At 46.8% G+C, this 13,048-nt stretch overlaps 1 protein-coding gene across 1 annotated transcript; it reads left to right on the forward strand.

Annotated features, from left to right (window-relative positions):
* Positions 1–5,734: 5,734 nt before the first annotated feature.
* LOC104162161 (steroid hormone receptor ERR2-like) lies at positions 5,735–12,696 on the forward strand (the record flags this gene model as incomplete). Its single annotated transcript, XM_009700825.1, has 2 exons — positions 5,735–6,017; positions 12,452–12,696. Coding segments are annotated over 2 exons (528 nt in total), but the record flags the coding sequence as incomplete, so codon positions are not given.
* Positions 12,697–13,048: the final 352 nt, after the last annotated feature.

Raw genomic sequence — 13,048 nt, forward strand, 5'->3', positions numbered from 1 at the left:
GGGTTGGACTAGGTGATCTCCAGAGGTCCCTTCCAACCCCCACCATTCTGTGATTCTGTGACTTGGAGTAAGCAGTACTTAGCAACAACGAAAACACCAATGTGTTATCAACATTATTCTCGTACTAAATCCAAAACACAGCACTGTACCACCTACTAGGAAGAATATTAACTGTATCCCAGCCAAAACCAGGACAACTGCTAATGACAAGGTAGGTACCCATCCTGTCTGTAGTGGCCATTCTTGCCCAGTCTCAGGAAAGCCTTTGTCATACTGGATTCATCACAGAACAAGTCCCATTTGGATGGAGGACATACTCACGGTTGTCAGTGAATCTCCAGGTTTCTATGCTGACAAATAACAAGGAGAACTTATTGGCAATGTGACTGGCCTCAGAAGGGTCACTAACTGTATCCAATAGGTGCATGTATGATTGAGTGACATAGCAAGTGTCTCACACCTGCAGGTAGGATGGACCCAGGCTGAAGAAGCAGACACGGCCCTGAAGACAAAGGGCCAAGGGGACAAAGATTTGGAGGGGAAGGGGAAAAAAATGCCCTCTCTCTCTGGTTTCCCCCCACACCTGCCAAAAAAAGACAGGTTGGATTTGGATGTGGAGAAGGTTGGCCAGGTAACTTAGGGCATGTCCTTGGGGTTTACATGGCTGCTTTCCCAAGACTGCTTCAGATGTTCACTATGAACAGCTCACTACAGCTATCTTCTGCCTTCTGTCCCCCTTCCTTGTGTCAGGAGAATATCTGAGGCTCAGCCACAGGATCACAGGATTGAACCCATATTGCACATTGTCTCTGTCTTCCACTGCATAGGTCTGCATTCTGTTGCTTTGCTTCTTGGCTTTAAGTTCTTTCTTGTTTGGTGAGGCATCTCAGCATGACTGATCAAACAGTTTAGTTCTCCCATGTATTTTGTTTCTCTTTGTAGCTCCTCTTTTGGCTTTTTGGTGGTTGCTTCTCTTTTTTCAGAGGGAGTACTTCTCTTGTGACTCAAGGGTTAGTGGTTTCCTGGGCTATATGGAATATGGACTGTTATGTGGAGGGACTATGAAGTCTGGAGAAACTTTTTCAGGACAGTGTTTCTGAGTGGAGGTTAATCTCAGTTGTGCCCTTCTTACACAAGATCTGCAGTATCTGCAGGGATTACACCCAACACTAGTGCTGGAATCCATCCGGGGCTGATTCATCACAAGTGGAGTTACAGTGGTGATTAGGGAACTCAGCCTGGATTGCTCTACTAACCTGGGGCATTATCAGGAATGGTTTTAATGCAATGCAGTTAGCAGCTATGGCTGTCCAATGAGGTGCCGTTGTATGTTCTTCTAACCTTGGCTATTTCTGTTCACACAGGGTGCCTTGCAGTAGTTCCCTAGTATGTGGCTGTGGGATGAGCGTGGGATGCTCAGCTCTGAGTTCCTACAGAGTTTTCCAGCCTGCCATGGTGATATTATCCCAGAACAGGAGCATAGTAGAGATTACTCCTGGACTGTGAAAGGGGCTCTTCCTCACCTTTCTGCAAGGCCAGACATACCTGCCATCATCTCCATCTTCTCTGTGTATTTTCCTTTCCTATCAAAGGCCCAGCAATACAGTAACAGCCATCAGCCCAACATTGTTCAGACCAGCAGCAGTATTATAAGAGGACTGTATGCACAGGAGAGAACTCAGGGATTGTTACACAAGGGAGCAGTACTGAGAAACAAACATCATAGAAGACAGTTCATAAAAATGGAACAAAATACCCCATAGTTCTCAAAGAAGTCTGAAACATACTGAGTTAGGCAGCAAGGGGGCAGAGCAGGGCAGGGCCAGGAGGCTGCCAGGTGTCTACATTATCTACGCCCCGTATTTCTGCCTTCCAAGGATTTGGAACAAAACAGGACATTGCTTCCTGTGTGCATGAACTCTTGGACAAAAATGGATGGAGAAAGGAACAAAAGTCACATACTCCTGCCTTGTATTTGCACTAGAATTAGTAAATAATAGTGTGACATTAAAGTCATACCAACCTTTCAGGATCCTAGGTGTCAGCACAAACTTCTACGCCACAGTGTTATCAAATAAAATCAGTTAAGTTTAAAGACACTGTCCTATCATAACAAGAAAGCATGATTTAATGGTGTTTAGTAAATGTTATTAGCTCAATAGCTTTATTAGCCACTAGCCCAAAAGCCACACTTACCCAATGTGGAGTTGTCCCCTTCTGTAAGAGGCCCCCTCCCCAGTACTCACCTTCCCTGTGCTAATTGTCTTTGAATAACATCTACCTTTTCTTTGTGCCTTGATTCAGGGAGACAAGACTTCTCTTGAGTGGTGACGATGAAGGCTCTCCCAGGGTAGCTGTTGTGCTGTTCTTACTAGGAAGACGATAGTACTAGCACAGAATGAAATATGGCAAGTGGAGTGACAGCAGCTGTGTCTGGAGTGGCCTCAGATCCTATAATTACATCTCCCTTTATTACCTCTGCTAATGGCCCTCCAGGATGACAGAAATGATAATAAATTAACAGATTATGAACTCCACTTGCCACAAATTATGTGACTTTTTTTTTTTTTTTTTAATTCTGGGCGCTCCCCCTGCCAAACCACTGAAATAAAAAAAAAAAAAAATCACAAAAAATAAAAAACCTGAATGTCACATCAGCTATTCAAATAAAGCAGCTTTTCTCAACCTGCACCTGGGAAGGAGGAAAACATGTGTGCAGCTCTGTGATAGAGACAGAGGCTCCTCTTTTGGGAGCCGAGGGATGGCAGTGAAGTGTTCAGCACCTTTCAGGATCAGACCTGAGAAAAGCAGCAAGAAATAGATCACTTAAGGGCACTTTCTGGATGCTGTGCCATCAAGCAGCTCAGGAATGCAAAAGGGATGGATTCTAGCAATTACTGGGAGCTGTAAGATGGTGAGGCAGTTGAATTTCACAACTAGAAGTTCTCCAGTGTTATAAACCTATAGCAAGCCTGTGATTCTGACCAGGTGAAATTAGCATTTACCTTTTATAGCATGGGAGATCCCAGGTTGTATGATCTTTCCTTGTCTGTGCAGACTGCAATGATACAGGCACAGTCCTCCAGCCCTTGCATTCTACATGTGTAAACACTGGAGGAAAAGGGTCCCGATTCTGTTGGACATTTCAAGTCCAGGCTTGGCACCACAGCACTCCCTCCCTCCTGCCCGCCTGCCGGAGCTGGAGTCATTGGCTACCTGGGAGTGCTTCTGGCAAGGGGCTTTCCCAGGTGGGTAGGGCAATTGCAGCTGGGTGTTCTGTTCTCCCTGGCGCAGGGTAAGGCATGGTCTCTCTGGTGCAGTTCCCACCTGCCTTAACTGCCTCTGGGAAACAGTGATTAACAGAGATGCTGGATGTACAGGCTACTGCTAGGGTTAAGTCAATTTTTCTGCTTTATTCTCTAGCAGGAAAGTGGGAGCCGTATCTGTCCTGGATCCTCTAGCTCTACTACATGACTGTTTCTCAATCTTTAACAAATTTCATTGGCAGACTGCAGTGTGGCGATGGCATAACCCCTTTTATAATCCAGATGAGGAATGAAGATGCAGAAAGGCCATGTGACTGACCCAGAGGCTGGACTTAAGGCAGCAGCCTAAATGCTGGGCTATTTCCCATGGTCAGAGCTAGGAGAGGGGTGACCAAAAGAGAGATTCCAGCTGCTAGAGACTGTGACAGTGGCTGTGTGCACAGCACCATTACCCCTGTCTCAGGGCTAATCTCATCAGTTCCTTGTGCAGCAAGCAGACCTGGGGAGACAGGATCCCAACCCTTTGGGCTGCATCAGCCTGCACTTGGGACTCAGGAGGACTGCATTCAGGAGCAGCACAGTACTGACTGCAGGAGGTAAGGGGCAGAAGGGTGAGGCAAAGGATGAGGCACCCCTGAAGTACTCACAGCCTGAGCAAGAGGTGGGATTCGCCAGGTGCAGGGCTACATGGAGCACAGGCTGTGCTGTACAGGAATCAGTCTCACAGTCACGGAGCTGGATTTGCAGCTCTTCTCCCCAGTAGCCTGGACTACTCTGTAGCTGTTCCCTCTGGCACTCCTCCCCAATGGTTTATTGATTCTTCCCTCCCACCCACTGCTCCCCTCAGACCTTGCACACACAACACGTGACAGCTGATTGGTATCTGTTAATTAATGTGGCCTGGGGCCTCTTTTCTATTCAGTGGCCTGATAAGGGAAATTGGATGTCCAAGGGCTGCCAGGCCATTATCACCCTTTGCTTCCCCTGGCAACACAAACACAAAACATGGCGTAGTGATAAATAAATACCACTAACCCACCCTTCTGCCTTCCCTTTCCCAGCTGAGATAGTGCAGATAGAAAAAGAGAACCCACAGTCAGTCAATATAGCAATCATCAGCTCTTTTGTTAATTGCCAACTTGATAACAAGAGAAATCAAATGATCATCATGGTGGCTGGCTACCTAGGCCCCAAATGCGGGGCCAAGACCTCTGAGCAGGGAGGGCTATGGGATAAAGGAGTCTCGCTGAGCCCAGCACACAACTGGTGGGGCTGGGAGCCTCCTGCACAGAGGTTAATGAGCTCACAGGCCTCTTGGTGAGCCCTGAGGCTTCATAAGCGTCTGGGGTGAAGACTGGCAGGGGAAGCTGGTGGAGCATTGTCCCCCCCAGCTGAGAGGTGCCTGGGTGTCCCTTTCTCTCACAGCCCTGGGAACCTTTAGATGCAAGGAACTGCCAAAAAGCACAGTCCTTGCCTGTCAGTGGTGGGCAGGAGCTGCCTAGATAGAACCAACACACTGTGCTTGGTATCCCTGTCGTAATGGCTGTTGCGCAGTGCCCATCTCCCAGGATCTTTCAAGGGTACCTGGTACAGAGGATATAAGAGACACAGCTTTCCTTCCCATGCACTTTAGTTTTTTCCCCCTCGAGGCAGACAGTGCCTCTCCACTTTCTCAAGGGGGCTCTGGGACTGTCACGGTCTATCTCCAGATAGTGATTGCTCTTTCTGTATTTGAGGAGAATGACTTGGTTCACTGCTGGGTGCAGGTTCCATTGCGACTGGATTTGGATGTGATTTAGGTACTTGCATGGCACCATAAAAGTATTTTTGACATTGAGTAGGGTTGTTGGCTGTGAGGTGCAGAACACTGATGGTGTGGAGCTCAGAGAATGACGAGGAATAGGAGAGGATTCCGTTCACAAGTGTAGTCACCTTTTGAATACATTTTTGATGCTCTATTGCGGAAGGACCTTTTATCTTGTCGGCCAAAATGAGAGACTGTGGTATGCTTGTAATTCAAGCCTGTGTCATTCCCTCCCACCCCATCAGAAGCCTTCTTTTCTGCCATCTGAAGCTCTTCTCTGCTCTTTGGTCAGCTGGGGCAAACTAAATAGGCTGCAGTACAAAACTACAGAGGAACAGTGAGCAGGACAATGTGGTACAAAACAATTGCTGCTATAGAAGAAGCAGAGATCATTGAAATGAGGTTATAATTAACCTTGGGCTGCCATAAATGCAGTCAGAGCATCAGAACTCCTGTTTGAGGCTGTCGGTGGGCATGGGAGCAAAGAGAAGGGTAAGGTCCGCATGTGCTGATTGCCAGACAGGTCGCTTCAGTAAGCTTTTTTTTTTTTTTCTTTTGAAAGCAGCAGGTTGGTGGGGGAGAGTGCTTGGGGTGAATCCCAGGGAAACTAAGGATCCCATGCTCCTAGAAGCTTTACTGCACACCCATTTGACCCTGCTTGTCTTTTGCTCCGTCAGGGTTCTCCAACCTCTCCCTTGGGGACCAGATGAGCCTCCTGCAGAGCGCCTGGATGGAAATCCTCATCCTGGGCATTGTGTACCGCTCCCTGCCGTATGAGGACAAGCTCGTCTATGCTGAGGACTACATCATGGATGAAGAGCACTCTCGTCTGACGGGGCTGCTGGAGCTCTACCTGGCCATCCTACAGCTGGTGCGCCGCTACAAGAAGCTTAAGGTGGAAAAGGAGGAATTTGTCACACTCAAAGCTCTGGCCCTCGCCAACTCAGGTACAGCCCTGGCCCAGCCAGCCTCGCAATCTGGGAGTCAAGGTCCACGCTGTTATCTGGCCTGGGAGGAAACTAGAGCCTGCTGCCTGAGACTGTGCTCTGCCTGTGTCATGCAATGTCCTTAAAGCTTCTCTCTGTCTACAGAGCAGGACCTAAGCTGGAGAGCAGGGAGAAATGAGGCTTGCTGCTGCTACAGCCCCAGCTGTGCTCTGGCCCTGTATTAGGGAGTGGAACCAGGCAGGGATGGCCTGGCTGCTGGTTTCTAGCAGTAGAAGAAAGGCTGGGGAGCCCTTCTACACTAGCAAGCTGACTCCAGTGCTGTGAGTTCAGGAAAGGGGATGTGGGCCATGCCTGCATCCACCTCAGCAGTGTTGGTCAGTTACAGCAAACAGGGAAACCCTGCTCCCAATTTCAAATCCCACAAAAAGCTGTAGGGTTGGGGCTGCCTGGTCCTGTCCTAGAGATGTTCAGTGACCATGGACACTGAATCCCCCTTTAACTGGGAGACAGTGTGGATCTGGATGGTGGAGGGTAAAAGACATGCTAGCAGAAGCCTGATGTTGCCTGTTCTGTTTCTTCTTGTGAAGAGGAGGAGAAAGACCAGGGCCATCAGCCCCATGCTTTCTATCTCAATCTGAGGAGGGCTGCAGCCCCCGGTCCAGCATGCTCTGGGAGACACAAGAGGTGCTGTGTGCTGCACTGATGTTGCACAAAAGCCAGACATGTATTTGCTCTGGAGTCCCTTCCGATAGGGAAACTGTTAAAGCTACTGTGTGACGAGGGCTCCCTCTACATCCCTTGAGTCTCATTGTCTCACATCAGATCTCCTTGCCAAACTGCATTGCGCAGGTCACAGAATCCACCCTTGCAGCCCAGCAGTGAGTCCAATATCTGTGTTTGGCTAAAGCCACCTTCCAGAAAGACACCCCGTGTGAAGCTGAAGGGATTAAAAGAGGGGGAATCTAAATCTTTCATAGTAGCTGACTCTAATAATTAATCGTTCTCTCATTTTGAAAAAAAAAAAAAGGCAATGTATCTTTAACATCAGTTTGCCTGAGTTCAGCCTTCAGATACTGATCTTTGTTGAGCTGTGTCCTACGACCCCAGGTCTTTTTTACACCTAAGAGCTTGATATGATAAAGTTCCTGTTCCATAGTTGCATTCCTTGGCTATAGATATATTACTTCAAGTGTAAGCAAGTGGTCCAGAATGCTGTGAGGCTGCCCTGTCCTCACTATTTTACACCATTCTGTTCCTCTTTGCCATCCCTACTTCTTAGCAGCAGCAATTTAAAAGAAACAAAGAAATAAATTACTTACAGCTCATTGATAAAAATGTTGCATAGCATCTGGTTTTTTACTGATCCCTGTGGATTTCCACTAGAAAACTCCTCCTTCAGGGATGATTCACCACTGATAGCTACTTTGAGATCTGTCATCTAGCCAGTTACTAATCAATTGAAAGTGTGCTTTATTGGTATTGCATAGTGCTAATTTTTTAATGAGAATGTCCTGTGGTGCTAAGCCAAGTGCCTTATAAAAGCCTAAGTCTATTATATCTATGCAGTTAACTTTATCAACCAAACTTGTAATCTCATCAGATAATGAAATCAGGTTTGTTTGACAAGACCTCTATTCCAAAGTATCATGTTGACTGGCAGCAGAATCATAGAATTGTTTAGGTTGGAAAAGACCTTTAAGATCATCAGGTGCAACTGTTAACCTAACACTGCCAAGTCCACCACTAAACCATGTCCCTAAGTGCCAAATCTATGCATCTTTTAAATACTATCTTATATGTCTTAATTGAACATGACATTTGGTTTTGTTTTTTTTTCCTTTATTTTGCCCTTGTTCACATCAGGCTAACATGAAAATCATCAGATAAGACCTAGGAAAATAGGTGCATCATTAGAACGTTTCCAGTCATCCTGAATTTCTCAAAAATACCAAGACGTGTTAATCATTAATCAGACTTAGATGGGCCTCAGCCAGCAATTTTAGAACTCTTCAAGCCAAGTCATCCAGCTCTGCTGATTTCTGTGAAGATTGTCTCTAACAGATGTCTAACATCTTCTTGCATAAACAACAGGCTAAGAATTCTTCATCGTCTTCATATAACACAGCTACATAATTCTTCTTTTTTCTAAACAGGACAGAAATACTCACTGAGGACTTCTGTCTCATCTGCACTGCTATTAACAGTTTAATCATCTCCAAGTGAAAAGAGCCCCCCTACAAATGGTCATTTTTCTACTGTTTCTTAAATATTTATAAAACTTCTTTATTGTCCTTACCCCTTCCAGCCATAGGTTTTCCTCCAATGTCCTTCACTTCCCTTATCGATTTTCTACACTTCGTAACTTCTGATGCATATGAATGGCTAGGTCCCTTTTTCAATTTCTCATATATTGCTTTTTTAGCTCTAATTGCTGCTTTCACTTTGCCACTGAACCAGGATGGGCAGATGGCCAGGGCTGGCCTCTCTCGATTGTGGGATGGTGGCTTTCGGTGATGTAATCAACTCTTGTTAAAGAACCTGCCTCCTGTCTACCAGAAAGGTCACAGGATTAAACAGGGAGAGGGGCTCTTCGGAGAGGCTGAAGTGCTGAGGTAGTGGTTGTGACAGGGTGACAGGATAAGTGCCACACCAGGACATTTATTTGGCCCATGCTGTGAGCAGAGACACTGCAGGACCTGAGCCTTGGTGCTGTCAAGTTCTTCACGGTGCAACAGAAGCACACTCTGCTGATGTTCTCACCGTGCTTTCAGGACTAAGCCCAGGGTAAGCCTTATGGGACAGTCTGTATCAGGAGTGGAGAAGCACTGAGCAAAGACAGAGGAGAACAACCAACACTCATCAGCTGCTTTGGGGTTCTGCTTCCAGCGCTGTGGAGTAAAGAAACCAAGGCAAGGGTCAGGAGGCACAGGCCAAAGCGTGTTCTCAGGTGGATGGGAAAAGCCATTATGACTTCACTGGTTTCTTCTAGAGTAGCTATGTAGCAGCATAATCCACAAAAATCCTGCTTTATTATTCATATTGAAACATATGTAAGTAAAGCACGAGATCTCATTTTTCATGTAATTAAAGCTTCTCACAACACACAGATAAAAGGAAGCTAGAACAGGGCAAGTGTATTTTTCTAATATAACCTCTACATTCATTTTAATAATGTAAACTTTTAATGTAAGTTATTTTTCTTAGTGTATTTTTGACATGGAGTAAACTTGTAAAGCCTGCATGTATGTGCTTGCATGCAAACAGCTGGTTTCTAAGAAGGTAGGAATGCAGACTACCTCTGAGCCAGGCCTCAGCTCCCTTGAGTCAGAGACAGGGTTTAAAGCTGAGCACTTAAATTAGCACCTGTGCTGCCTAGACCTGCTTTCTGCCTTGCCTCCCATATAGATACATTCCTGAATTTCCCTTATCACTGCCAGGTGTAATTGCCCATGCAACCCAACTTCTAGGGACTTTCCTCTCTTCCGTGCAGCCCTGTGTATATTGACCCTTTGTTTCAAGGAATTAAAACAAATTAAAACAGAAGTGGGAGCTCACTCACTCTTCACTAGAGGAGAAGCTGACAATAGGCTGACCTTGCCAGAGCTGTGGCTGATCTCTGAGTCCTCAGAGTAACACACCGAGGACACACCTGCTGGGACTGGCAAAGATAATTCAAGTGAACTCTGTCTTTAGTAAGTGCATTTTAGAGAGCTGAGAAATGAATTCTTAATGCCCGGAGCAGCAGGCAAGTCTCAACAATATGATCACACATTTTTTGACACAGTAGGGGTTACCCTTCAGAGCCATCAGTCCCTTCTTAGGCATTCCTAAGTCCTCTTTCCTCAGGAGTACAAATTGATCAACCTGTGTATTGAAGAGCCCTCCAGGTTAGCACACAGCACATGTTCATTTAAGGATATCCCAGACTAGCCAAACCTTATTACCCCTTTATTCCTCCAATGCATTTTAGTGCTGAGATGAAGTGAACAAGGTGTGGATCTATCAAGGGAATGTGTAGCAAATTCTGTACTAATGGGTCCTGTGAGGTTCCCTGCTCCTCCTGCTCCTGCTGCAAGAAAAGAATTAGGTGAGGACACAGTGGGCCATGTCCATTCTCACGCCTGCCCAGCAGTGCTGGAGAAGGGCTCCTGATGTGAAGCCTGACTGCTAGGCCAGTTGACCCTCAGGGACATGGTCAGGCAGCCTCCTTCCACCTCAGTGCTCTGACAACTGTAAAAATTCATAGCTATTGATTTCGTAATTAACAGTTTATCAATGCCATCGACACCAGCTCACTGATGGATTGCAAGGAAATTAATCCTGCAATGTTTTTTGTTTGTTTTTTTTTTTTGCAGTCACCTGCCAATTTTGAGTTTCTTTCAGCAAAGGGGGGGAGACAGGCTTTAATCTTTATTTCCCCAATTCTTCTCCCTGTATACATCTAGTTATTTAGTGCTATTAAGTCTTGCCACCTTACAGAAGTCAGGTGGCAGAAGAGCACAGTTTCGCGATTCTGCCTACTGTACAGCAGCATCAGTACTCAAAAACAAAGCACCCACTTTGACCAGAAGCATGGCTCGTTGCCTGGTGCTTCTAGCACTTGCTGGGATCTGCAAACTCTGATGGGCTGTGATTACTTCTCCTGCTTGTGCCCGTAGCCAGAAGGACATTAAACAGAAAGGCTGGAGGACATTTCTCTCCAAGTTCCAGCTCTTGATACTTCCAGTCTCCAAAATTACCTCTGCAACTTGGCAAGAAACAAATCCCACTCCCTTCTCCTGGGTGGTGCATGGAAATTTTCCAGAGGTGCTACCTGACTGGGAAAAGTTGCCAGAATTATTTGGCAATGTACTTCTCCCTCCCTACTTTTCACAATCGACCTCTGGCCTCTGTGATGACCTACCAGCACTTCTCTGAGCTTCTTTGCCTGGTCCCTTGGATACAGAAAGCAAATGCAGCAAAAACTATCCTTCCTCAGTAGGCTTCTTGGAAGTACAACCCTTTAATATCCTCTAATTAGTGAATTCCTTCTAAACTGCTTTCTTGCTAGCCATAATATTTTCCCAACTGTTGTAATAGTTTATAAATCATGCATCATAAATAGCATTTTACTGTACATGTATCTTTAGTCTCTAATTTGTGTTAAGCTCCACATAGAGATGACACATATTTCTAGAGAGATTTTGGTGCTTCAGCCAGATTTCCTCCCCTTCACTGCTGTCACGCTGAGGAACCCATGTCCTCACATTTGTGTTGGATGTGTGTGGGCTGAGCCAGACCACTGCCGCACTGCAAAGCACAGCTACAGTGGCAGAGGGTGCAACAACATGTGTGCGTGTGTGCTTGCTGTGGTGTCCCTTTGCTGCTCCTCCTGGATTCATGCCCTGTGATGGGAATCTTTATCAATGGGTTCAGTATTGATTAAAAGTCTCTGAACAATGAAGACAAGGCAACAGTGTCTCCAGCTCTGTCAGGGTTGTAAGAAAGAAGCAAGTATCAGCAAGATGAAAAAGAGAAAAACTTTCAGTGATGCTGTGCCTGGTTGGCTTCTCTAATCTAACCTCTCTGCTCTTTGGTGCTGTCCTCTGTCACCATGACTTACCCACAAGTTTAGCAGCAGGTTCCCAATTGACCCTGGACTGGGTCACTGCCAGCTACCTTTGCTTCAGAGACACACTAAGGAGCTGTGCTAGCCTCGCAAACCCTGCTAGTCTCTACAGCAGCTTGTGGAAATCTAACTGGCAGCCTAAAAGGGAAGAGGCCTTGGAGGAGGTGCGGTTTGCCTTTTTACTGAAGCAGGAAGGTCCCTGAGCAGCTGCTGGCAGTCTCTTGAAAACAGGGGCATATGCACAAAGGTGGGGCTGGCAACACCCCTGGGCACACTGGTTGTGACCTACTGGGGCTTTTCTGTCTTGCTGACACCCTGAACAGCTGCATGGCAATTAGGCAGTTTAGATAGATGAAGCCCTATAACAGTGTTAATTATTCTTAATGAGATTGCTCCCAGGCGGTAGCACAGCAGCTGCTGCCCCTTGCAGGGTGACTCTCCCCATAAGGAGCAGGGAGGGCAAGTGAATGTGCAGGTCACAAAGGCCCCCGGCTGACCCCTGCACAGCCTTGGGGTGGCTGGCAAAATGGGCAGCATAGAGGGCACAATGTGTCACCTACCTCTGGCAGCCTTACTGTCCCTGCACTGCTAGGGCCAACTTGTTGGGCTGATGCCCAACTTCACAGCGGCAGCACCTGCCAGCAAGGTGGTTTTTTCCCATTAAAAACCAAAACAGAACAACAACAACCCCCCCAAACAGAAACAAACAAACAAACAAAAACAGAAAAGAAAGAAGGAAAGAAAGCATCTTTAGCTTCAGCACCATAAAGGATTTCCTTCTTCATATCTAACTTGCCTGTTTGCTGTCTTTTCTCCCTCTCCCCAGACTCCATGCACATAGAGGACATGGATGCAGTGCAGAAACTCCAGGACCTTCTCCACGAAGCCCTGCAGGACTACGAGCTGAGTCAGCGCAACGAGGAGCCCCGGCGAGCAGGCAAGCTGCTCCTGACCTTGCCCCTCCTGCGGCAGACGGCCGCCCAAGCTGTGCAGCACTTCTCCCGCATCAAACTGCAGGGCAAGGTCCCCATGCATAAACTTTTCCTAGAAATGCTAGAGGCAAAGGTCTGACAGCCCCAGTGCCAGCCGACAGTGGCCGGGGAACAAACTAGAAACAGAGATGCAGACAACGGAGCAATCCAAACAGCAGCAGCAGCCACCGCCGGCTTTTATCTCCAATCATTTACTATGGAAGAATTATTTAATGTCTATCTGTCGGCGTGACTGCAGAATCTCGTGTACAGGAGGGGGGAAACTCTTTTAATCAGTCACCTGTTTCTCTTTTTTTCGTTTGTTTTCTCTGCGGGAAATACCAGAATATGCTCTTGCACTTATTGAGGCGGTCACAGGGGCTCAGCCCCTCTGAGCAGTGATGCTCTCAGTGCTGTCCAGGCTGCCTGCTCCCCAGCTCCTCCACCAGTGC

This window comes from Cariama cristata, unplaced genomic scaffold, assembly GCF_000690535.1.
Source record: "Cariama cristata isolate BGI_N322 unplaced genomic scaffold, ASM69053v1 scaffold16425, whole genome shotgun sequence".
Lineage (NCBI taxonomy): Eukaryota > Metazoa > Chordata > Aves > Cariamiformes > Cariamidae > Cariama > Cariama cristata.